This window comes from Ornithorhynchus anatinus, chromosome 2 (assembly GCF_004115215.2).
Source record: "Ornithorhynchus anatinus isolate Pmale09 chromosome 2, mOrnAna1.pri.v4, whole genome shotgun sequence".
Taxonomy (NCBI): domain Eukaryota; kingdom Metazoa; phylum Chordata; class Mammalia; order Monotremata; family Ornithorhynchidae; genus Ornithorhynchus; species Ornithorhynchus anatinus.
In genome coordinates this window covers 62,703,407-62,729,482 of record NC_041729.1, presented here as the reverse complement: position 1 = coordinate 62,729,482, position 26,076 = coordinate 62,703,407, and the positions used below count along the sequence as shown (strand labels likewise).

The following is a 26,076-nucleotide window of genomic DNA, read 5'->3' as shown; positions in this document are numbered from 1 at the left end:
TCCAGGCCCGAGGGAGGATGCGGGCAAAATGGGTCGGTGGAGGGGTAGGCCACATCGAGGCACAGTGAGTAGGTTGGCATTAGAGGAACGAGCTGAGTGTGCTGTGAGATCGCTAGGAAATCTGCGAGGTAAGGTAGGAAGGGGTGAGCTGATTGAGTGCTTTAAAGCCGGTGGTAAGGAGCTTCTGTTCGATGCAGAGGTGGATGGGCAACCGCTGGAGGTTCCTGAGGAAAGGAGCCGTGGACTGGACGGTTTTTGTGGAAAAATGGGCAGCAGAACTGAAGTGGGGAGAGACAGGAGGCTGGGAGGTCAGCAAGGAGGCTGATGCATTAATCAGGGTGGGATAGGATAAGTACGTGGATTAATGTGGTAGCAATTTGGATGAAGAGGAAAGGGCAGATTTTAGCGATGTCGTGAAGGTGGAACCGACAGGCTCCGGTGACAGATTGAGCATGTGGATTGAATGAGGAGTGAGTGGAGACAACCCTATAGTTACAGTAGGCTTGCGAGACAGGGAGGATGGTGGTGATGTCTACAGTTAGGGGAAAGTCAAAGGGAGGAGAGGGTTTGTATAGGGATATGAGGAATTCCCTTTCGGACGTGTTCAGTTTGAGGGGTCGGCGGGACGTCCGGGTAGGGGTATCCTGCAGGCAGAGGGAAATAGGAGATTGCAAAGAAGGAGAGGTTGGGCTGGAAATGAAGATTAGGGAGTCATCTGCATAGAGATGGGAGTTGAAGCCGTGAGAGCAAATGAGTTCTCCAAGGGAATCGGTCAGTCAGTCGTATTGATTGAGCGTTTACCGTGTGCAGAGTACTGTACTAAGCGCTTGGGAGAGTACAACAATATAACAGACACATTCCATGCCCACAATGAGATTACAGTCTAGAGGGGGAAACGCAGTAATGTAAATAAGTAAAATTACCGGTGTACATAAGTGCTGTGGGCTGGGAGTGGGGAGGAATAAAGGGAGAAAGTCAAGGCGGCATAGAAGGGAGTAAGAGAAGAGGAAAGGAGAGCTTAGTCAGGGAAGGCCTCTTGGAGGAGATGTGCCTTCAGAAAGTCTCTGAAGGAAGGGAGAGCAGTCATCTGTCAGATATGAAGAGGGAGGACGTTCCAGGCTAGAGTCAGGATGTGGGAGAGAGAGATGAGCGCCGAGATCGATGAGATGGAGGTACAGTGAGAAGGCTGGCATTGGAGGAGTGAAGTGTGCGGGCTTGGTTGTAGTAGCAGAGTAGCAAAGTGAGGTAAGAGGAGGTGACATGACTGATCGCTTTAAGGGCGATGGTGAAGAGTTTCTATTTGATACAGAGGTGGATGGGCAACCACTGGAGGTTCTTGAGAAGTGGGAAAACGTGGACTGAACAATTCTGCTGAAGAGCGATTGGGTAGCGCAGTGAAGTGTGGAGTGGAATCGGGAGAGACAGGAGGCTGGGAGATCAGTAAGGAGTGTGATAGAATAATCAAGTCAGGGAAGGATAATTGCTTGGATTAGTATGGTAGCCATTTGGAGAGGAAAGAGTGGATTTTAGCAATGCGGGTGAAGGTGGAACTGATGACTTAGCGATGGTTCAACTATGTGGGTTGAATGAGAGAGAAAGGTCAAGGATAACGCTAAGGTTACGGGCTTGTGAGACGGGAAGGATGGTGGTGCCGTCTACAGTGATGGGAAGGTCAGGGAAAGGGTAGGGCTTGGGTGGGAAGATGAGTTCTATTTTATACATGTTAAGTTTGAAATGACAGTGGGACATGGAAGTAGAGATGTCTTGAAGGCAGGAGGAAATGTAAGGCACAGAGGGAGAGATCAGAACCTGTGATGTAGGTCTGGGAATCGTCCGCATAGAGGTGGTAGTCTAAGCCAAGGGAGCGAATGAGTTCTCCAAGGGAGTGGGTGTAGATGGAGGATAGAAGGGGACCCAAAACTGAAGCCCGAGGGACCTCCACAGTTAGGGGGTGGGAGGCAGAGGAGGGACCTGCCAAAGAGACTGAGAATGAGCAGCCGGAGGCATAGGAGAAGATCCAGGAGAAGATAGCGTCAGTGAAACGGAGATTGATGTTTTTAGGGGAAGGGCGTGATCGACCGTATGGAAGGCAGCTGAGAGGTCGAGGAGGATTAGGTTGGGGCAGGGGCCGTTGGATTTGGCAAGAAGGAGATCATTGGTGACCTTTGAGAGGTCAGATTGGAGGGGGTCAAAGAGAGAATTGGTGGAGAGGAACTTGAGGCAGCGGGTTTAGGCAACTCGCTCAAGGAGTTTGGAGAGGAATGGTAGGAGGGAGGTGGGGCGATAACTGGAGGGAGCCGAGGTGTCAAGAAAGTGTTTTTTTAAGGATGGGGAGACATGGGCGTGTTTGAAAGCAGTGGAGAAAAAGCCACTGGAGAAAGAACAGTGGAAGATGATGGTTAGGGAAGGGGCCAGTGAATGGGATGGGGTCGGATGCTCTGGTGGAGGAGGTGGATTTTTGAGAGAAGGCAGGAGATCTCATCTTGAGATACTGCTGGGAAAAATGGGAGAGTTGAAGGGGCACGTGGGGGGGGGGGAACTGAGGAGGGGCAGGGGAGATCACACCTGATGGTTTCAATTTTCTCAATAAAGTAGGTATCCAGGTCACGGGGGGCTAGGGATGAGGGAGGCGGTGGTACGGGCGGTTGGAAGAGGGAGTTGAATGGAACAACTGGCGAGGGCGACGGGCTTGGGTGTCAATAAGAATGGAGAAATAATTTTGCCGGACAGAGGAGGGGGCAGAGTTTATCCATGTGAGGATAAACTCCAAGTGGATGAGATCAGCCTGATACCTAGATTTCCACCAGCCGTGGTCTGCGGCTCATACGCGGGAGCGAAGGAGTTGGACCGCAGAGGTGATCCGGGTCTGTGGATTAGCGGTTTGAGATAGAGTGGGTGCAGAATAGAAGGGGATCCAGAACTGAGCCGAGGGACTCCCACAGTTACGGGGTGGGAGGCGGAGGAGGAGTGATCGAAAGAGACTGAGACGGAGCTCTTCTTCCGTTTTCGTTTTTCAGAAGATTCGGTTCTAGAAGAGGAGAAATCTGAAGAGATTGTGGATGAAGAATCTGGACTAGTAGTTACTTTCTGTAAAAAGGGGAACGTCATGCCACATGCAAGATATGACTGTATGACCAACCTATTTGAGTATGTTCATTACCCCGGGACTTTACAGTGAGGGCTTGGCCTTCCTGAAGGACTGGTACTAATTTGCCTCTTCTTACTAATAATCTGGGCCAAAGACCCGAGGCATCCTGGGAAGTCTTCTTGGATGTCACATTGAGGGGGCTCACTGTGGACCCTATTTTCTCCTGGACATCCTGAGACTCTTTCACCACAAAGGCTGGATCCGGATCCCGTCCGTGTGTCTGTGTTGGCTGGAACCCTCCACTAAGCTCCTCTCCGCTCTTCCCGCTGTCGACGCGGGCTGAACTTCCCTGTCGCCTTTCGAGTGCCGGCTATCCCCTCGAGCCTCTCTGCTCCAGTCTCTCTTTTTCTCTCACACGTGCGGGGGTCCCCGCTTTCCCCACCTCTTCTAACAAAATCCCTCTTTCTTAGGCAAGGGAAATCTCGATCCGGGTGAGCCGAATCTCTTAACCAAATGGGGGACAAAGAGGCCTCTGTGGAGTTGGGTGCCCAGGTCTGCCCCGCGCAGGCTGAGTCTCTCTGCCTCTCTCCGCCCCTCTCTTTCTCTCTCTCTCTCTCAGGCGAGCAGAGTGTGAGACCTGCATCCCCCTCGAGCGGAACGCAGAGACGTGCGGCCAGTGTTACTGCTACATATGCGACAAGCCGGCCTCTGAGGTGAGGGTGGACCGGCTGCCGAGCCGCCGCTGGGGAGTTGCCCCGGGGCCAGGAAGTGGGCACCGCAAGGAGGAAGCGAAGGGAGGAATGGGCAGGAGCGAAAGGGGGCCAGCGGGTGGGGAGGTCAGAGTGCTCCTGGGTGCCGTTTTGCAGAGTTCCCCTGGCTAGAAAGCCAGAGAGTGCACGAGTGGGAACCAGTTTTAGACTGTTTGGTGGAAGAAACAAGCTGAAGGCCTTCACCCTCCCCGAAAAGCCCCTGTTCAGCACTTCAGTTCTATTTATTGAGCGCTTACTGTGTGCAGAGCACCGGACTAATCTGGACTAAGCCATATGGAGGAAACCATCCAACAGAGTTGTAGACACGATCCCTGACCATGAGGAGCTTGCAATCTAGAGGAGGAGACAGACGTTAATTTATTTTCATTACATTCATTTACATTATAATAATTTATTTACATTAAATTACAGATAGAAGAAAAATAATAGTGGTATTGGTTTAGCGTTGTATCTAGCACCGTACTCAATCCTAGGGTAGATATGAGATAATCTGGTCAAACGCAGTCCTGTCCTTTACGGAGTTTACAGACTAAGGAGGAGAGAGAACAAGTATCGAATCCCCATTTTGCGGGTGAGGAAACGGAAGCACTGAGAAATTAAATGACTTGCCCCAGGTCACGCAGCAGGCAAGTGGCAGAGGTGGGATTAGAACTTGGCGCCTCTGAATCCCAGGCCCGGGCCCTGTCCACTAGGCCACTCTGCTTCTCTCAGTGGCAGAGTATAAGGCGATGAAGCTCCTTAAAATAGGGAGGTTATCCGCACTGTTTTCTGTAATTTTGATCGTCAACACACCTGCCCTCTAGGAATCTCTTAACTCTTGTTCTGTCCCCCGTGCTCAAATACCACAGTTGAATTGGAAGACTGAAAATTGTTTTGTAAAATAGTATTTGTTATTATTATCGTTATTATGTTAAGCATTTACTACGTGCCAGGCTACTGTACTAAACTTTGGGGTAGATATATGCTAATCGGGGGCTCACAGTCTCGATCCCCATTTTACCGAAGCGGTAACCGAGGCACAGAGAATTGAAGTGACTCGCCCCGGGTCACACGGCAGACAAGTGGCAGAGTTAGGATTAAACCGCAGGTCCTCTGCCCTCCCTGCCCAAGCTCTTTCCACGAGGCCGTGCTGCCTCTCAGAGTGTGCAGGGAACGCGTCTTCCAACTCTGTTGTATTGCACTGTTCTCCAAAGCACCTATGTAGTGCTCTGCACATAGTAAGTACTCATAAATACCACTGATGATGGATTATACCTCTTCAGTAAAATAATCTCAAGCCTCCCTAGCAGCAGAGATCGATGGGAAGGTTCCTCGGCAAGCGCCCTCTGTTTTTGTTCGGTGCCCCGAGGCCTGTTAGGAAATGTCTGAATTAATCCAGAGTTTCCATCCAGTGACTAAATCAGTGTGGGCGTCCCTCACTGAAGACCACATATCTGCCACGCCCCTACACATGCCCAGAGATCTCCCAGCGGCATTCGGGTCAGAACGCGGCAGGAAAACCCTCTGGGCGGGAAGAGCGGTGGCGGCCAGGATGTTATTCGTCAGTCGGCCGTTTGACTGAACGCCTGCTGACTGTGGAGCGCTGGATGGAGGACTGGGGAGGTCCGAGACCTCAGCGCGCCGCCCGAAGTCAAGGCCAGTCTTCAGGCAGGCCCGACACCCGAGTTTGTTTTTCCTTTCCCCTTCGGACAGTGCCAGTCCTGGACGACGCCGGCCCTGTGTCACTGCAACGCCCACAACAAGAGTAAATACTGGAAGGGCCAGCGTGACTTTACCTTAGCCGGAGTCCTGGCCACCTTCAACTTGGAGCTCTCCGAAATTGACCGGGACCTCCGTCGTGGGGGTGAGCGAGCGCTCTGTCATCCGGGCTGGTCTGACCAGAGCTCCTCTGCCAAGACAGCCCCGGCGGCCTCTGTCTCTCTCTGCCGGCCTGCTTCTCCGACCTGCCTGCTTGCCTGCTTCTCTGGCCTTTTTGCCGCTCTGGCCTGCCTACCTTCCCCTCTGGCCTGCCCACCTGCCTGTCTGGCCTGCTTGTCTACCTCTCTGGTCTGTCTACCTTTCTGGGCCGTCTGCCTCTCTGATCTCCCGGCCTGCCTCTCTGCAAAAGGCTTTCCAGCGGGAGTCTCAGAGGTGAGTTAGGGGTATAGGCTTGAAAGCCACCCTCTTATAAGGAGCGGGGCCAGGAGCCAGCAGCGGTGGGAGTCGTCCCGCCAGCGGAGCGGGCCACCGCTGCTTGCCGACATTCTGTCTTTCCCCGCAGGCGAGCTTCTGATCCAGTTTGTGCAGGATCTGTCCGTGGAGTACACCAAGTACCTCGGCGGCGAGAGCCTGGCTCTGGGCCGGCAAGACTGCTTCTGTCAGCCCAAGCGCAAGGCCGACCAGTGCGACAACTGCAGGTGGATTGAAACGGAGATGGTGTACAGGTAGGTCCCCCTGCCTGCCCGGAGGCACCCAGGGGCCGTAAGGGCCGCATTCATTCCTTCGGTCGTATTTGTTGGGCGCTAACTGTGTGCAGAACACTGTATTAACAACTTGGAAAGTACAGTACAGCAATAAAGAGAGACAGTCCCTGCACACAACGGGCTTACAGTCCCTCTGGGTGGTTGTGTGGGGTTTGTCCGCAGCGTCTGCAGGAGGCTCAGCCCTGGGCACGTCACTCGCCTCTCGGAGCCTTGGCCCTTCGGGGCCCAGTTTCCAGCCTGGCTGCCCTGCCTGAGCCTATTACTGGTCCCTCCTTTCCTCCTCCTCACACTTCCACCCTGCCCCAGGTAACACAGGAGATGTAGATCCTGGGTGTTCTTTGTAATGGGTGTGTGAAGGGGGCATTTAGGGGGTCCTTCCCTCGCCCCACCCCAGGCTCCGCCCTCAGGTCCACAAGGCTGTTGGCTGTGGGAGTCACGGGAGGGATGCTGTGGAAAAAGGAAGAGCAAAGGGCCGGGGGGAGGGCATGTGTATATGTGTGAGTGAGTGAGAGAGATGGTGATGGTATTTAATAAGCAGCTTTTATGGGCCGAACACTGAGCAAAGCCCCAGGGTAGTTACAAGTGACTTGCCCAAGGTTACAGACCCGCCAGATACAGAAGTACAAGTCTTCTGACCTCTAGTATTGTGCTCTTTCCATCAGACTTTATCCTGCCTCTCTACCGTTAGTAATTTGTGCTGCTGACATGGTCTGAAAATATGCTTTCTTGTCTCCCTGTTAGGGGATGGGGCTCATGCCTCCATCACATTCCTCACATGCTTAGCACAGTGCTTTGCACACTCAAGCAAAGCAATCAAATGTATTTATTGAGTCTTTGCAGAGCACCGCGTGCTAAGCACTTGGGAAAGTACAGTACAGTAGAGTTGGTAGACACAAGATATGAGCTTGAGGTTGGTGCCCAGATAGATGAGATGGAGGTACAGTGACTAGGTTGGCGTTAGAGAAGCGGATCGTGTGGGCTCAGCACTTCCCGCGACAGCTACTTGTAGGGAATGGCAAAGTGTCAGACAAGTGAACTACCTGCCACCCGGATTCCTGAGGTAGAGGTGGGACCACTGGGGTGGGCTTTGGTTGAGGCCCAGACAGTGCCCCCTTCCCCACCCCCCACCCCAGCTCATGGGGGAATGGGGATGCTCTAGCAGAGTGGGGTGGGGTGGGGCTACTGTGGTCCCTTTGATCTCATACCACTGACCCACAACCGTGGCTCACCTCCACAGTCCGCCTTCTTCTCCTTCTTCTTGTGCATGAGCCACAGAGCGCTGCTGGCAGAAATCCAGATATGAGGTCAACCTCATCCACTTAACTCTGCCCTTCTCCTCTGTCAGGCAAAATTATTTCTCCATCCTTACTGACACCAATGCCCATTGCCCTCGCCAGTTGTTCAAGATACTTAACTCCCTCCTCAAACCGTCTTTCCCCCCCGCCTCCCCCATCCCTTGCTCTTAATGACTTGGCCACACGCTTTATTGAGAAAATTGAAACCATCCGGCCTGATCTCCCTAAAATCTCCCCTGCCCTTCCATAGTCTATCCCCCTTCCTTGCCCCTCTTTAACTCTCCCGTCTTTTGCAGTAGTATCTCAAGATGAGATCTCTTGCCTTCTCTCAAAATCCACCCCCCACCTGTGCATCCAACCCCATCCTTCGCACCTTATCAAAACTCTTCTCCCCTGCTTCTTCCCTCCTTAACAGCCGTCTTCAACTGTTTGCTCTCCAGTGGCTTCTTCCCCACTGCCTTCAAAGATGCTCATGTCTCCCCTATCCAAAAAAAATAAATCCTTGACCCCACGGCTCCCTCCAGTTATCACCCCATCTCACTCCTACCGTTCCTCTCCAAACTCCTTGAGCGAGTTTTCTACACCTGCTGTCTCAAGTTCCTCTCCCCCAATTCTCTCCTTGACCCCTTCCGATCTGACTTCTGTCCCCTTCACTCCACAGAAACCTCCCTCCCAAAAGTTATCATTGATCTCCTTCTTGCCAAATTTGTTGGCCTTTACTTCATCCTAATCCTCCTCGACCGCTTAGCTGCCTTCAACATTGTCGACCCCCACCTTCTCCAGGAAACGTTATCCAACCTCGGCTTTGCTGACACTAGCCTCTCCTGCTTCTCCTCCTGTCTCTCTGGCCGCTTATTCTCGGTCTCTTTCGCAGGTTCCTCCTCTGCCTCCCACCTCATAACTGTAGGTGTCCCTCAAGGTTCAGTTCTGGGTCCCCTTCTATTCTCCGTCTACACACACTACTTGGAAGATTCATTTGCTCAAATGGCTTCAGTTGCCATCTCTGTGCAGGTGATACCCAAATCTACATCTCCAGCCCTGATCTCTCTCCCTCTCTGCAGTCTCATATTTCCTCCTGCCTTCAAGACATACTTGGGTATCCTGCCGTCACCTCAAACTCAACATGTCAGAAACAGAACTTCCTATCTTCCCACCCAGACCCTGTCCATCTCCTGACTTTCCCATCACTGTAGTTGGCACCACCATCCTTCCTTTCTCACAGGCCCATAACCTTGGCGTTATCCTTGACTCCTTTCTATCGTTCAACCAACACATTCAATCCATCACTAAATCCTATGGGTTCAACCTTCACAACATCACTAAAACTGTCTTTTCCTCTCCAACCAAACTGCTACCGTGTTAATCAAAACACTTATCCTATCCTGCCTTGATTACTGTATCGACCTCCTTGCTTATCTCCCTGCCTCATGTCTCTCCGTACTTCACTCTGCTGCCCAGATCATTTTCCTACAAAAACGTTCAGGCCAAGTCTCCCCACTCAAGAAACTCCAGTGGTTGCCCATCCACCTCTGCATCAAACAGAGACTCCTTGCCATTGGCATTAAAGCACTCAATCACTTTACCCCTTTCTCCTCACCTCGCCACTCTCCTACTACAACCCAGCCCACCCACTTCGCTCCTCTAATGCCGAACATCTCTATATACCTTGATCCCCTTCCAACCCCTTGCCCACATTCTGCCTCTGGCCTGGATGACCTTCCCTGTTCATATCTGACGGACAGTTACTCTCCCCATTTTGTAAGCCTTATTGAAGGCCCATCTCCTCCAAGAGGCCTTCCCTGACTAAGCCCTCCTTTCCTCTTCTCCCACTCCCTTCTGCACCACCTTGATTTACTCCCTTTCTTCATCCCCCCTCCCAGCCCCACAGCAGTTATGTACATATCTGTAATTTTATTTATATTATCGGCCGTCTCCCCCTCTAGACTGTAAGCTTGTAGGCAGGGATTGTACCTGTTATATTGTTATGTTGTACTCTCCCAATTGCGTAGTACAATGCTCTGCACCCAGTAAGTGTTCAATAAATACCATTAATTGATTGACTGAGGTCAGGAATAACTTCTCTTTCTTTGGTTTCTCCATCCTGCCCATAGTGAGTCACGTTCTGGGTCTTCCTTGCGGGGTACGGAATGCCGGTAGCCTTGGCCCTCTTGGGAGATCTCCCGAGTTCCAAGAACTGGCCCCGTGGCCAGTGGACCAACCTCTGGGGGCACCGCTAGCCTTAGAGAACCAGCCCTTTGGGCCTCCTCTCGATGGTCTTTCCAAGTCCACCATTATGGGTCCGTTGGATGCCGGGACTCGGGCCGAGGAGGAGGGAGATGGGGCCCCTGGAGGAGGGCCTCGCACCCGGGGGGGGGGCGATTGCCTGCCGCAGGGCTAAGCTGGTGCTTTGGAGGCCTGGGCGGGCCCTGTTGAGGGGCATCTCAGCTGTCCTGGAACAGTCACTGGGGGTTGCCCAAGGGCAAGGAGGGTGAGGCAGGGGTGCATTACATTTTTGAGGACCAAATATGCCAAAGTTTCTCTGTAAGATGCCCTCACAGAGGCATTCTCAGCCTCTCTTTTTCTTTTTTTAATGGAATTTGTTAGGCACATACTCAGTGCCAGGCACTGTTCTAAGCCCTGGGGTAGATACAAGGTAATCAGGTTGGACACAGTCCATGTCCCACGTCAGGCTCCCAATCTTAAGCCCCATTTTACAGATGAGGGAACTGAGGCACTGAGAAGTTAAGTGACGTGGCCAAGGTCACCCGGCCGGCAAGTGGCAGAGTCGGGATTAGAGCCCATATCCTTTTGACTTCTGGGCCTGTGCTCTATCCCCTAGGCCGTGCTGCTGCTTGTCTCCTTAGTAGTTCTCGTAGTACTAATTGAGTGCCTCCTCTGGACCTGTAGTAAGCGCTTGGCAGGATACCGTAGAGTAAGTGAACATGACCCAGACCTCAGGGAGCTTTTAATTCAGGGGCAGCCACACCACTGTCCACCTTGGGGCCCCTGGATCCATTCAGCCCGTGGGCAGGCCATCCCAGAAGGCTCCTCACTCGGCGGCCCTTGGCCAAGCTGGTCTTTTAGGAATCTGCCCAGTCCAGACGTGTCTGTTTGCCGAGGAGGCGACCTTTCCCTCTGAGGATTCTTCCTATCGGCTTGGCTTCGTCGTGGAGTGAATCGATTCCTACCTGGGGTGCACAGACCAGCCGGAAAGCTCCTGCCCTCCTGTCCCGCCCTAGCTGCAGGGTGCGAGGGCGTTAACCCCACGCGGTGGAAAGCTCCCCCTGGGCCTGGAACTTGCCTCGTGTGCCTGTTGTGCTTTCCGTAGGGCATAGTACAGTGCTTTGCCCTCAATAACTACCATCACCACCCAGACCGGGCTGGTCTCTTTGACGGAAATCTGTCTCTCACCATCGCCCATCAGTCAGTCAGTTGCTGGTTTTTATCGAGCACCAACTGTGTGCTTGGGAGAGTCCAGTGCAACAGTTTGTAGATACGTTCCCTGCCCACAAGGAGTGTACCGCCTAGAGCTGGCTTGCAGATACAGTGTCCCAACGCTTGACCGTCTCTTTGAGTCTGTCGGGTCCCGAGGACGCAGTCTTAAAAATCTGAACGCTAAAGGACCTCCCTTCCTCGTAGGTATTCGAGCGTCTTCCAGAAGGTTTCCTCGTTCATCAGCCAAGCAGAAGAGGAGAGTCCCAAAACAGCTGCTGTGATGTTACTGGGGGCAATCAAGGAGATTTCCCTTCACAAAGACCCTGCTCGGTAAGTGAGGAAGGCTTCGTCTTAACCTCTGCGGCCGGGGCTGGGATGGGCCGGGGGTGGCTGGGCCTGCTTGTCCGGGGGCGGCTGACCGGCTGATCCCAGGCCCATTATGGGTGGATGTATGTTCAAAGGTGTAGAGCTCACTGCCCAGGGAGGCAACGGGTCCCAGCCTGAGCTGCTGGTGTTTGTGGAGCTGAGACCACTAGAAGAGAAAGGACTGGATGGGCAGAATGGTTCTCAGAGTCCAGCATCCAGTCCAAGACGAGGCTGGGGAGACCCTGAATCCGGTCAAATGGTCGGCATTTGGGGGAGGATGCTGGAGAGTGGAGTGGGGAGGGCGTTCAGGGATGGGAGGAGCGTATTGGGAGGAGCCTGACCGGAACGGAGTCCAGTCTGGGGCCTCCTTTTCCTTCCGTGGCATTTATGGTGTGCCAACTGTGTGTAAAGCCTTGTACTAAGCACTGGGGAAAGCATCTGGCCCCTAAAGGGCTCACGATCTCAGGATAAGTGGGGTGGGGGAGACTGGGGAGGAAAATAGTGGCAGACGCATCTGATGGCATGAAAGGACAAGACCAGAAATAAATATGGTGGGAGCAGTCCAGGCACCTGTGGTCGAAGGAGCAGAGATTCCGGTTCCTCGCTGCTTGGTCAGGGCTGGCCGCCTTCCCAGTGTGCCATGGGTTGAGAAGGGAGCTGGGCAGGATGGATCAGCCCACCAACCCTCCGGTCATCGTGGCCGCCAGGGCAGCCGGGTTGGGTCAAGCCCGCGGGCAGTGGAGAGGGGCGGCCAGCCCCCAGTGATTCTGGAGCGTACCAGCCCAGGCACAGGGCTCCGGAGGCTATGGAGCCTTCATTTCTCAGCACCCTCTTGGGACCTTCTCTGTTTTGTGGGGTGGGGGACCGAAATCCTTGATCTGAAGATTCAGGCTTTGACCTGTGAGTTTGCTCATTGCCCAAAGGACTGACTAAGCCCTGTGTCCTGTGCAGAAATTGGCAAAACCTGGGTCCGACTGAATCTTTGAAGATAGCTGTGCCCTCTCTGATGGACAGGTGAGTCTAGGTTAATCTGACCAGAGGTGTCCCCTCCTCTCCTTGGGCGAAGCTAGAAGAGGGGAAGGGCGCCACTGCCGGAGCTTCAGCCTACCTCTGGGGGCCCCTTGGGTGCCAGGAAGGTTGTAGTAATGGCCTTAAGACTTCATTTGGTATTTTTTCGTTTGTTTTCCCCCAAAGCACTTTCGCCTCGGTTACCGCCACTTCTCTTCCCAGCATCCCCAGGGGGCAGGGAGAGCAGATACCCGCTTTGGGGAAGCAGCACGGCCTAGTGGAAAGAGCCGGGGCCTGGGAGTCAGAGGGTCTGCCTAGCTGCGTGTCTCCTGGATTTCCAGACCCCAGACTGTCATCTCTTCCAAAGACTTCCTTCCCAGGTCAATCTTCTTTTCTCCTTGGGGTCTTTCCTTCCCACCACCTGCTCTGGTCTTGCTCTCGTGCACTCTTCCTTTGGCTCTCGCCCACTCTTTTGCTCGTCCTTTTGCACTCACCTATTCTTGCTTGTCCTTGTGCTCCCGTACACTCGCCCTTTACCTCTCGCCCGCTCTTCCGCTCATCCTTTTGCTCTCACCTCCTCTTGCTCATCCTTTTGCTCTCACCCCCTCGTTCTCGCTCACTCAACGAGCAGACACAACCCCTGCCCACAGTGAGCTTACACACGTTCACTCTTGCTTCTTCAGTTCTCTCGCTGTTTCTTGCTCTCGTTGCTGCTGCTCTTCCTCCTTCACGCGCTAATTCTCACACCAGCCTCTTCTCAGGTCAGTAACTCTCTCCCATGATTCCTGCCCGGGGCTTGTCGCCACCCCTTCTCCCCTACAGTAAGTCAGAGGGGACGGAATCACCCCAATGACGGCAACCTCGGCCCAAGAACCCGACTCAGATTTTTCAATAAGTAGTATCGAGTCGGTTGCCTGCTTTGCAAAAACACCATGCTAAGCACTGGAGTAGTTACAAGTGAGTCAGATGGAACTCAGTCTGAAAGAGAGGGAGAGGCAGCTGTCCCATCCCCATTGGACAGATGAGGAGACTGAGGCCCCCGAGAGGATGAGTGACTTGCCCGAGGTCACCCAGCAGACTAATGGCAAAGCCGTGTGCTCCGGATCTCCCCCACACCAGACCCTGCTGCCCCTTGGTTCGTTCTCTCAGCTTCCTCCTTGGCCCAGGAATTGGACCCCGGGCCAGGGAGGGACCCCGGGGGATCGTTCCGGTCCAGGGGGACCAAACCGAATGGATGCTTCCAATCCCGCCTCGTTAGCGAGTCACCGTGGTCTGGATGAGTCACCTGGTCTCAAAGGGAAGGATTTAGCTTTCTCTTCCCCCGGCCACCAGTGCCTCCAACCAGAACTCTTGTCTCTAGGGTCTGGAGTCGCCAGGCAGGGACCTCCCCCGCTCCCCCCAAAGACTGACACAGCAGCTGAGTCCCCTCTGCCGCCGCTTCTCATTGGACAGGTTTTCTCACCGGTCGATTGACTTTCATTTCGTTGTTTACCGATTACATTCCCCCGGACTCCCTCCCAAAGCCTCCGGGAGAACAAAATAACACCAACCTGGTTGCCCGAGCTGTTTTAGAAAGGACATTGACCTGCTTGTGTAAAACGAAGGGCTGGCTTTTCAGGAATTAATTCATGCCCTCCAGATGCCTTTGGGTTCGAGTGAAGAAGGCGAAAGTTTGCTACGCTTTGTCTGGCCTTTGTTATTGTTGCTGGTGGAAAGACCACGGGCTTGGGAGTCAGAGGACAGGAGTTCTGATCCCACATCTGTCCCATGTCTGCTGTGTGACCTTAGGCAAGTCACTCTCAACTCCCGTGTCCCTCAGTTACCTCATCTGGAAAGCAGGGATTAAGACTGTAGGCCCCATGTGGGATAGGGACTGTGTCCAACCTGATTATCTTGTATCTCCCCTGTGCTTAAAACAGTGCTTGTCACATAGTAAGCACTTAACAAATACTGCAGTTATTGCTGCTGTTATTAATGTTATTATTATTATTATTTTTAAGCAGTAGAGGGATGATCCAATTATTTGGGTGAGATAAGGAATTGAGCGGCGTTCCCCGATAGGAGCGCCCGGGGCCTGCCCCAAGAGGGTAACCTGGGGAATTAAAAAGGGACCATTCCTGCCTACAGGGAATTTACAGTCTGAAGTAGGAGACATAAATTGTGGAGACTACCAAAGCTTAGAGAGGGAATTAAGGAAAAGCAGTTTGGCCTAGTGGATAAAGCGCAGCCCTGGGAGCCAGAGGACCTGGGTTTTAAACCCGGCTCTGCCACTTGTCTGCTGTGTAACCGTGGGCAAGTCCCTCCACTTCTCTGTGCCTCAGTTTTCTCACCTGCAAAATGGGTAGTCGATACCCGTTCCGCCTTCTACTTAGACTGTGTGCCCATGGGGTTCTAGGACTGTATCGGGCCTGATTAATTTTTATCAACTCCAGTGCTTAGAATGGTGCTTCTCCCTTTCCCCCCTCTAGACTATAAACTCGTTGTGAGCAGGGGATATGTCCGTTTATTGTTATACTCTTCTAAGCACTCCGGAAATGCTCGGATAAATGCCAGTGAATGCATAAATGAATGCTTGATACATAGAAAGTGCTTAACAGATACCATAAAAAAAATCCACAAGAAAATAAATAAGATGGGAGCCAATGACTGGATTAATCCCACTCTTGCCATCTGATCAGGTACCTCAACAAAAACGAATCCTTTCTGATAAATTCCTACCACTCCATCAATCCCTTTAGAACTTGGCAGTCTATTACCCCCCCCCCCCCAACGCTCTCGCTCCGTCTCTCCCTCTTTTCATAGACCTGGCAGGGTTTAGTAATACACTAAATGTGAGTCGTAAGTGAATGTGCCTGCCAACTCTTGTATTGTACTCTCCCAAGCACTAAGTAAAGTGCTCTGCGCACAAAAAGCACTCAATAAATATTCCATCGATTGATTGAAGAGTGAGGAGTTGAGGAAAATGCCAAGGTTTCTCAGGGAAGGGAGGATAGTGGTGGTGGTGACCGTGACAGGAAAGGCAGTAGAGGCGAGACGGCAGTCGGGGAAAGAAGATGCAGAGTCCCGGGGGCCGGCGGGACGCCCACAGGGAGAAGTCCTGGAGTCGAAGGGAAACGTGAGGTTGCAGAGGAGGTGAGAGGTCGAGGCTAGCACAGTTCCCTCGGAGATCAACGACAGAGAAATAGGCACATTCCTTTTTTATTTCTTAGTCGGGAAATCCAGTTCACCCTACGGCTGGTTGTATCCATCACTCAGTGGTGACTGGGGAGGGGCACCTGAAGCAGTGTGGCCTAGTAGAAAGAGCCTGGGCCCAGGAGTCAGAGGACCTGCTCTGCCAGTTGCTTGCTGTGTGACCTTGGGCAAGTCGCATCACTTTTCTGGGCCACCGTTTCCTCAACTGTAAAATGGGATTTGTTAAGCACTTACCATGGGCTAGGAACTCTACCGAGCCCTGGAGTTGATAGAAGGTAATTGGGTTGGACGCAGTCCCTGTCCCTCATGGGGGTCACCATCTTAATTCCCATTTTATAGATAAGGCAACTGAGGCACTTATCTTCTCTCTTACTTAGACTGTGAGCCCCATTTGCGACAGGGACTGTATTCGATATGATTATCTCGTACCTCCCCCGGCGTCTGACACATTGACAAATGCATTAATAATAAACGCGATAATTTATTGAGCGTTACTGTGTGCAGAACCCTGTGCCAAGCCCTTGGGAGAGAGCAGTCCAACCTGTTCTCCCTGCTGCCACCATCTGTAAATTAATTGAGATCTGCTTGACCATTCCTTTAGATTAGAAGATTGTTGAGGGCAGGGTCCATGTCTCTGGCTTCTGCGCTCCTCTCCGAGAGCATAGTACAAGTACTGTGACCCTAAGAAGCGTGTCTCCGACACCATCCATCAATCAGTGGGATTTATTGAGCGCTTACTGTGAGCAGGATACTGTATAAAGCACTTGGGGGAGAACAGTATAACAGAGTTGGAAGGCTTAATACCTGCCCACAAAGAGGCTGCAGTCGAGAAGGGGCTTATTAAGGGACTGATCAGGGTATGCCACCCCACCCGCTTGGCACCCAAAACGGGTATGCAGGTTGGTCTGGGCCTGGCCACACCACGCCTGAAAAAGGCCACCCGGAAGTTAGGCTCTGCCCTCGCACAATTTTCCCTTCTTCCTCCCAGGGAGGGTGTTTCTAGTGCGATGAGAAGCTGCTTGATCTAAGCAAAGAGCGGGGAGCTGGGAGGCAGGAAAGCCGGGGTCTCATCCCCTGGCCCACTGGGTAACCTTGGGCAAGTCACTCCGCCTCCCTGAGCCTCAGTTTCCTCGCCTGTCAAATGAGGGACAGATTCACGCTCTCCCTCCCTCTTAGACTATGAACCTCATGTAGTACCGGGACTGTGCCCCATCCGATTCTCGTGTGTCTACTCCCAGTGCTCAAGATGGTGTTTGACCCCTTGTGAGGACTTCATAAATACCGCAATTTGTCTTGTCCAGTCTCCCTCTCCTTTCGGGTCCAGGCTCTTCCCTACAGCTCTGAATTGCCTTGAGGTTTTTTTGTTGTTGGTTTTTTTTTTTTAACACCTCCCAAGAGTAAAAAGATTATGGATCCGCCCGCCTTTCTCTCCGGTTTGACAGCCCTGTTGCTTTTGACCCCTTAGGGTGACCAGGGTCCTGCAGAGGCTGCTGGTCCTGAGCGACTTCCCCAAATTTCTGTATGAAAAATTCATCCAGTTCTTCCAGTCGATCACCCTCCCCCCGTACTGTTTTGCCTTCACTAATTGGTAAGTGTCTCCCCAGCCTCTCCTCTGGGAGAGGGCGGGTTCCGTCCTGGGGGCTTGGCCTCGGCCTCGAGGGTGGAAGGCCGCAGGGCTGACCCGCGGGCATCGGGGGCGGGGAGGGTCTTGCTCAGGCGGGCCCGCGGGGAGGGGCTCCGGCCACCAGGACCAGGAGCGGGTTCGGCCGCTCGATGGAACGGGGACCCGGCAGGTGGCGTTAGCCTGCTGATTTAGAAGGAGGGTTGGGGGCCACAAGGAGGGGGAGGTTGGGGGCTACCCTAGCCGTTCTTCATGCCTCGCGTTGGAACCCGTGGCCTAAATACTTCAAGCTATTTAGGGCCGAAACCTTTCACTGAACGACCGTACGAGGTGGCCCCGTTCCAGAAATAGGCCGGTTTGTTCCAGAAAGAGCCCCCCGGGGGGCGGCAGGGGAGGGCGGTGACAGGGATAGAAAGAGAGAGCCGATCCGCCGCCCCAGATTATTCAAGCGACGGGGTTGTCGCGAGCGATCTGGGGAGAGGGACGGGGACTGGCGTAAGGCTCGTCACTGGCCAGAATCAGGCCGGGCGGCATCTGGCTTCGGCGGGGCCGAATCGGCCAGGGGAGGTGAATGGGGAGAGAAGGGCGACCCTAAGCCCAGCGGCTGCACTGGGCTGCGTGTGTGCATTCGACTGTTTGCGTCGATTGTGATCCCAGTAGGTGGAAGTTGTTCCGGTGTCTGCCAGTGGGCCGGGAAAGCACGTGGCCCTCCCGTTGGGCTTCGCCCGGGGCCTAGGACGGCACACTGCCTGAGAGGGCACGCGCTGCAGGCCGTCGCTACTTCCCAACTGTCGGGCGCCCGGGCAGGTGGGATGGGCGTCCATGGTGCCCGTGGCAGCAACAAAAGGAATGGAGCCGGGACCGGGCAGGGGAGAAGACATCGCAACTCGGAATGTGTCACCTAACTCTGTTGGGTCATCCTCCCCCGAGTGCTTAGTCCAGTTCTCTGCGCGCAGCAGGCGCTCGGTCCGGACCGTGGATTGACCGACGCACTGAAGCCGGGCTTCTTGAACTGTGTTTCAGCCTGAATATTGCCCCGTGGGACCACAGATTGTTGACCACGGTTCTGAAGGGCCAGAACATCACTGGCAAACAGAAGAAGAACGGCAAGAAGGAATCCCTCTGGGAAATGCTGCCCGTCATCCAGGCACGGGTGGAGAAGATGGAGCACGGGGGCCAGTAGGTTCCTGTGATTCTTGTAGTACATTTACTGCCCTGGGCCTCAGTTTCCTCATCAGCTAAATGGGGGTCCAAGACCTGTTCTTCTTCCTACTTTTAGACTGTGAGCCTCGTGGGGGACCTGTTGATTCTAGATCTACCCCAGTGCTTAGCACATAGTAAGTGCCTAATAAAAACCACAGTTCCCGTTCTTCTTAAGTGCTTTCCGGGTGCTTGGCCGTGGGGCGGGTGCAGCGTCGTCCCAGTTGTTGTCGTTATGGTAGTAAGCGCTGACCGGGGTGGGTACGAGCTAATTAGAGTCCCCCAAGGGACTCTGCCGTCCGAGAAGGCGGGGGGTCTAGCCCCATTGTACCGATGAGGAAACCGAGGTCCAGGGAGGTTAAGCGACTGCGCCCGTAGTCCCCCAGCAGGTCGGGGCGGAGGTGGGATTCGAACCCGGGTCTCTGCAACCGACTTGTGAGACTTGTGATTGTTCCACGCTGCCCACCTGTGGTTCTGGGCTTGTGCCTCAGGCAGAAGTGCTCTCCCCCTCTTCACCACAGTGCGTGCGCGCATTCGCACACCCGCCCACTCACCTCCGCAGGTAGGCTCTGTCAGGGAAGCCCGATGTTTTCTGCTGAAGTTGTGCTGCCGTGGGGAGGTCGGTCCTGTGGCCCGGCCAGGGCCCAGTGAGGAGAACGGGTCCCCGAGCACGAGAGCTGGGACCCGGTGGCCACCGCCCCCCCGGCCTCGGAAGTCAAGCCAAGGCTAGCTGGCGGGACTGGCGGAGAGTGGGCTCTGCGAGGTTTTGGGAAGGGAAGGCAAGTGGTCTGCTCCCTGCGCTGGCTTTTCTCGGGTAGGGCAGGGGCAGGTGGAAGGACACCCATTGCTTCTGGGCACGTCCAGGCTTCTCTGCGTCTCTGCTGTTTCTCAGGGAGGTCTCTGTTGCACTCTCCCTTCCCCGCCCCCACCCCCCCACCAAATCTGGTGTTCGTTTCTCTCTCTGATATCGTTTCTGTAGGCAGGGCCTAGTGGAAAAGACCCGGGCCTGGGAATCAGGAGACCGGATCGATCAATCAGTCAACTAATCAGTGGTATTCGTTGAGCGCTTGGGGCTGTAAGCTTGTGGGAAGGGAATGTGTCTGTTTCTTGTTATATTTTACACTTCCAAGCGCTTAGTACGGTGCTCCGCACACAGTAAATGATCAATAAATACGATCGACTAACTGACAGTATAGTAGAGTCAGTAAACACGATCCTTGCCAACAAGGAGCTGACAGTCCCAGGAGGAGGCAGACACTAAAATAAATTCCAGATAAAAGAAATGACAGAGTATAAGGATAATAATGTTGGTATTTGTTAAGCTCTTACTAGGTGCCGAGCACTGTTCTAAGCGCTGAGGGAGATATGGGGTAATCGGTTGTCCCACGTGGGGCTCACACACTTTTAATCCCCATTGTACAGATGAGGGAACTGAGGCACAGAGAAGTTAAGTGACTTGCCCACAGTCACACAGCTGAAAAGTGCCAGAGCCGGGAGTCGAACTCATGACCTCTGACTCCGAAGCCCAGGCTCTTTCCACTGAGCCACGCTGCTTCTGTATGTGGAGATAGGGCATAGGGGTGGTTAAGTAGGTAAGACCACACTTCTTGGGGAAGCATGGTGGCCTAGTGGATAAAACACAGGCTTGCGAACCAGCGGACCTGGGTTATAATCCCGACTTCACCATTTGTCTTCCATGTGAGCTTGGGGAAGCCACTTAATGTTTCTATCTTAGTTTCCTGAAATGTAAGATGGGGATTCGAAACCTGTTCTACCTCCTACTTGACTGCAAACCCCATGTGGGATAGGGACTGTGTCCCACGTGATTAACTTGTATCTACCCCAGTGCTTAGAACAGTGCTTGATACATAACAAGGGCTTAACAAATTAATTAAAAAAAAAATTAAGAACCGAGTGCATAAGTGACACAGAAGGGAAAGGGAATAGCGGAAGCCAGGGCTTAGGAGAGGCCTCTTGGAGGAGATATGATTTTCAGTAGGGTTTTAAAAATGAGGAAAGCTGTGGTCTGTCAGATAAGAGGGAGAAGAAGTTTCGGGTAGAGGGAAGACGAGGGCGATGGGCCGGCCGCAGGATAGGTGAGATTGAGGTGCAGTGAGTAGGTTGGTGGTATAGGAAACATCGTGGCCTAGTGGATTGAGCACGGGCATGGGAGTCAGAAGGACTTGGGTTCTAATTCTGCTCTGTCACTGGGCTGCTGTGCCCCTTCTCTGGGTCTCAGTTACCTCATCTCTTAAATGGGGATTAAGACTGTGAGCCCCATGTGGGACATGGACTGAGTCCAACCTGATGACCGTGTATCTACCCTAGCACTAGTACAGTCCCTGGCACATGGTAAGTGCTTAACAAGTATCTGAAAAAAGAAGCGGAGGGAAGGGGATAGATTGGGCTTTAGTACATCAGCAAGGTAAATTAGAAGGGAGCAGAACATATTATTACTATTATTATTATTATTAATAACAAATGCCATCATTAATTCATTAATTAAAGGAGAAGACCAGAGGAAGGAGGCAGAGCCAGAGTGGGGCAGCTCTGCCCTTGGGGCATCTTTGCTAATCTCCCACCCTAGGTGGTAGTGATTAGCACGAGTGGGGGGCTAATGACAGGTGTCCAGCACCAACCCCACCAGCTTCGTGACCCTAGTTCTGGACACCAGGAGGGGGGCGGGTCCTCTTCGAACCAGCCACCGCCGCCTCTCCAAGACAGAAGGAGGCAGAGCGAGAGAGGAACCACCTGGCCAGTCTCCACCGCTCCGCCCTTTATGACTTTATTGTTTTAATAATAATGATGATGGTATTTGTTAGGCGCTTACTATGTGCCAAGCACTGTTCTAAGCACTGGGGTAGATACCAGGTCATCAGGTTGTCCCACATAGGGCTCACAGTCTTCATCCCCATTTTCTAGATGAGGTAACTGAGGCACAGAGAAGTTAAGTGGCTTGCTCAAGGTCACATGGCAGACAAGTGGCAGAGCTGGGATTAGAACCCACGACCTCTGACTCCTAAAATCGTGCTCTTTTGACTAAGCCACGCTGATTCTGCACAGAGATGGTAGTTGAAGCCCTGTGAGCGGATGTGTTTTCCAAGGTAATTGCTGTGGGTGGAAAATTGAAGAGGAGCGAGAAATGAACCTCGAGGGATGCCCACAGTTAGGGAGTGGGTGACAGTGGAGGACCCCATGAAAGAGACAGAGAATGAGTGTCCAGAGAGATAAAAAGAGAACCAGGAGAGGACAGGGTCAATGAAGCCAAGGTTGGATAGTATTTTCATGACAAGGGCTTGATGGACAGTGTCGAAGGCAGTTGAGTTGAGGAGGATTAGGTTGGAGTAGGGGCCGTTGGATTTGGTGAGAAGGAGATCATTGGTGACCTTTGAGAGGGCGGTTGTCTGTGGAGTGAAGCCAGACAAGGAGAGAATAAGAGGAGAGGAATTTGAGGCAGCGGGTTTAGATAACTTGCCCAAGGAGTTTGGAGAGTCAGCGGGGAGGACTACCGTTGTTGGGCTTAAGGAGAGGGCAGACTTAAACCAGGTGAGGATGAATATAGGATGGACGAGGTCAGCCTGGTGTCTGGATTTCCTCCAGCAGCTGTGGCTTGAACGGAGGAAGTGTCCTGCAGAAATGCTCTGAGCCCGCGGGTCGGTGGTACGAGTTAGGCAGCAAGGGAGTTGAGTTTTGTGGAGAGGGCAGAGTTTAAGGTGTGCAGTATGCATCAAAAGAAGGTCTTGCCTCATGCTGTCAAGTCGTCTCTGACCCGTGGCGACTCCGCGGACGCACCTCTCCCACAACGCCCCATCTCTGTTTGCAGTTGTCCTAGTAATATCCATAGAGTTTTCTTGGTAAAAATACGGAAGTGGTTTACCATTGCCTTCTTCCACGAGAGATGGTACCAAGCACCAAAATGGAGATTTCAGGAAATGAATGTGTACATTTTGGTTAACTATGGGCCCTTAGACAAACGTGCGAACCAACCCACCCACTGGGGTTCCATCGGGAGGTAGGTGTGTCTGCCCGCTGCACTCAGGCAGAGCTAGATGGACTTAGTTGTTGATCGACTGAAGTGTCTCTCTTTCGGTTGACTCTTTCTCGAGTGAAGCTTAAGGTGTGAATGGAATGAGCGCCTTTCAACTGAAGAAAAGTTGTCAAGGAAATGGACCCAGCCATACTCACGGTGGTCCTCACAGTTGGCAGAATCAATTTTTCTGGAGCCAGAGCTGATTTAGGGGCTACTAAGGCTTGGGAGGTTCTTTTGCAGATTTTGGGGTTGACTTAAGATAATTTGTCTTTCTTTATTTGATATTTATTAAGCACTTATATGCCAGGCTGTGGGATGGGTTCAGGTTAACTGGACCCAGAACTGTCCCTGCCCTGTATGGGACACCAAGTCTTGGTGCAGGGAGAATGGCCACATTTGTCCCAGTTTACAGATGAAGAAACAGAGATTCAGAGAGCTGCGTTGTCTTACCCGAAGTGCCCCAGCAGGTCTGTGGCAGAGCCCGGCTTAAAATCAGGGTCCTTCTGACTTCCAGCCCCAGGTTCCTTTCCCTTTCGGCCACACTGTTTTCATCTCTTTGACATCAGTGTTGTTTTCTTCGGTGTCCTAACCAGAGAGCCGCGAACAGAAGTCTTTCCCATTCCAGTTCTGACCTCCGCTGGACTGGAGTGCACCCACGTTCTGGAAATGATCCGTTGGTAATAATGAATTACCTCCAGCTGAGTGCAGCTCACTAGACTAAGCATAGTCACGTTAGGAAACACCATCCCTGCCCTCGGGGAGCCGACGGTTGAACAGGGAGGTGGAGGCTAAATATGATGTAGCCAACAGCTACAATTTCCACCGCCCCCCGCAGACTGTGAGCTTATTGTGGGCAGGGACTGTCTCTCTGCATTGCTGTATTGTACTTTCCCAAATGCTTAGTACAGCGCTCTACACACGGTAAGCGCTCAATAAATAGAATTGAGTGAATGAACAGCATCGGCAAAGGTTGGAAGGGTGGTGAGTATGGAGCCTGGAGATTTGTTGCCCTCCTCCTCCTCCTCCACCCCTTCGTCCGGGGCTGTCTGGCCTCCATGACTGGTCCCGTGGTTCCGGCCCTCAGTAGAGGCTTGTTGGCTTGACCTAGTGGCTCAATTAATCATATTAATTGAGCTATTAATGTGTGCAGAGCACTGTACTAAGCCCTTGGAAAAGAACAGTAAAACAGGGTTGGTAGACACGTTCTCTGCCCACAACGAGCGGGGAAACACAGCCCGAACGTTTTTGTAGACAAATGATTCAGGCAGCAGAGTGGAGTATGGACTGGAGTGGTGAGAGACAGGAGGCAAAGGAGGTCAGCGAGGAGATTGATACAGTAATCAAGGTGGGATAGATTAAGTGCTTGGATCAGTGTGGTAGCATTTCGGATGGAGGGAAAAGGATGGATTTTAGCGATGTCGTGAAGGTTGAACCCACAGGATTTAGGGATGGATCGAATACGCGGGTTGAATGAGGGACGTGAGTCAAGAATAATGCCAAGGTTACAGGCTTGTGAGGTAGGAAGGATGATGGTGATGTTTACAGTGATGGGAAAGTCAGTGGGAGGACAGGGTTTGGGTATGAAGATAAGTTCTGTTTTGGACATGTAAAGCTTGAGGTGTCACCAGGACATCGAAGAACAGATGTCCTGAAGAAGGAAATGCGAGACTTTAGAGAGTGAGAGAGATGAGGGCTGGCTGGTAGAAAGAGGGGCTGCCAGTTTCTTCGTTTGGCTGGCTGAGACTGGGCTCCCTGTTGATTTCTCCTTGGGATTGGCCTCAACAGTGGGCTTCAGCCCTTCCTTTTCCTCCTCCTCCCCCCCCCGCCCCCCAACCATCCTGGGGAACGCTGACATTGCTTTCCCTCCTGTTTCTTGTTTAGGTTCAAAGAGCTCGTTCGGTACCTGAAAGCAGTGAAGTCTGACGACACTCTGGGGTGAGGATGGCAGTCCCCAACCCCCAACCCCGGCCCAAGATGGGCTGATTTAGGGCCCGAAATGTGCAGTCGGTTCCCTGCCCGAGAAGTCATCCTTCCAGGCGCTTGTGAACGTGAGCCCAGGTGGGAAAGGGGCCTTCCTTGTCAGCTGGCCTGCCACTAGGAGTGGCCCCTATTCCCCTTCCTCCTTTCAGGAAAATGCTAAAATAACTGTTAACGATATTAGTAATGGTACTACCTTGTTTTTTGCACAATTCCTTTTTTGTCCCAAAGCGCTTTCACCTCATTGATCTCCTTTTATCCTCACAGCATACCCCAGTTCTCCCCATTTCACAGAGGAGGAGACCGAGGCCCCAAAAGGTTGAAGGGCACGGCTGAGGTCCAGAGGAGGGCTGGGGCCGGGCCTAAAACCTTGGGCTCCCGGCTGGGGACTGACCCCGGACCCATGCCGCCACCCCACCCTCTGACAGATTTTTAACTCTGCCCAGATTAAGAGAACACAGGGACAAGATTCCTTTCTACTTGTGCAAGAGCGGGGATTTCACGAGCGCAGCCCAGTCCCTGCTCCTGCCACTGAACAACCTGGCCTGCTGTACCGCCTGTCGGCTGGCCCCTATTCACTTTGAGATCTACCTCAAGATGTTCCGGACCGGGAGTGTGCCCTCCGGAAAGAGCCTCCTTGACTCAGACAAGTGGACTCTCAATGTCGGTGGGTGGTCATCTCCCCACTCCCCTCGGTCATCGGCCACCGCCTGCTCACGAGAGCCTCCTCCTCTCCTCTCTCTCTGCAACGCTCTCCCCTTTGGCCCCTCCCTCTCCTCCTCTCTCATTTTCTCTCCCCCTTTCACTTTCCCTCTCCTTCCTTGCCCTCCTCTCTCTTTCCTCCTCTCTCTCCCTCTCCCACACCTCTTTCATTCTTTTGCCCCTGTCATTTCTCCCTCCTCTCTTCCCTGCTTCTCATTTCTCCCTCCTCTCTCTTTCTCCCACTCCTCTTTCTCTTCCCCCCTCACTTTCTCTCCCCCTTCTCTCTTTCTCCTTTCCCCCTCCCCCACCAACAGGGACACTTGCCACAATTTTATAGCGCTGCTGCCATTTTAGAGCATTGCCTAAAAAGCTAGGCATAATACGAGAGAATCGGGTCGGGCAAGATCCCCAACCCCTATGGGATCCCAATCTGAGAGGTGGAGAGAACCCAGAGCCCGGCCCCCGTTTTACAGAAGAGGAAACTGGCATTCGGAGAGGTTGAGTGACTTTCTTGGGGTCACGCGAAAGGCCCCTGGCAGAGCTGGGATTAGAACCTTGGACTTCTGGTTCCCAGACCTGTGGCTCTTTCCAGGAGGCCAAGCTGCCTCCCTCTATTTGTGGTCCCTCCAGAAAGAGTGTGTCTGTGTGTATGTCCGTGTCTGACCCCGTCTGTCCCCAGCCTCGGTGCTCTCGGTACCTAATGGCATCTAAATGGCATTTGGTGATGTCAATAAAGGTGTTTGCGCCTGGGCCTGGGGTCCCGTGGTGGGCTCTTCTTGCTCGCAGTCAGCGGTGTTCTTTCAGGTCGTGACGGATGATGCTCTCTGCAGAAGCACGATCTCGGGGACCTGTTTGCGTGCTCTCGTGGGCCTTCCCAGAGGCTCGGAGTTAAAACAGCCATTGGGGCCTGTGTGTGCCGTCACAGCCTGG

At 53.1% G+C, this 26,076-nt stretch overlaps 1 protein-coding gene across 1 annotated transcript in view; it reads left to right on the top strand.

The window, feature by feature from the left end:
* Positions 1 to 26,076, top strand: part of LOC103166858 — a 45,795-nt gene that overhangs the window by 5,757 nt on the left and 13,962 nt on the right. The window contains exons 2-11 of the mRNA XM_029058177.2: positions 3,018 to 3,147; positions 3,708 to 3,801; positions 5,551 to 5,701; positions 6,119 to 6,281; positions 11,255 to 11,380; positions 12,368 to 12,430; positions 17,082 to 17,204; positions 18,261 to 18,416; positions 24,349 to 24,402; positions 24,891 to 25,111. Of these exons, the coding sequence (XP_028914010.1) occupies positions 3,018 to 3,147; positions 3,708 to 3,801; positions 5,551 to 5,701; positions 6,119 to 6,281; positions 11,255 to 11,380; positions 12,368 to 12,430; positions 17,082 to 17,204; positions 18,261 to 18,416; positions 24,349 to 24,402; positions 24,891 to 25,111 (1,281 nt within the window). The remainder of the gene's footprint in view (positions 1 to 3,017; positions 3,148 to 3,707; positions 3,802 to 5,550; positions 5,702 to 6,118; positions 6,282 to 11,254; positions 11,381 to 12,367; positions 12,431 to 17,081; positions 17,205 to 18,260; positions 18,417 to 24,348; positions 24,403 to 24,890; positions 25,112 to 26,076) is intronic.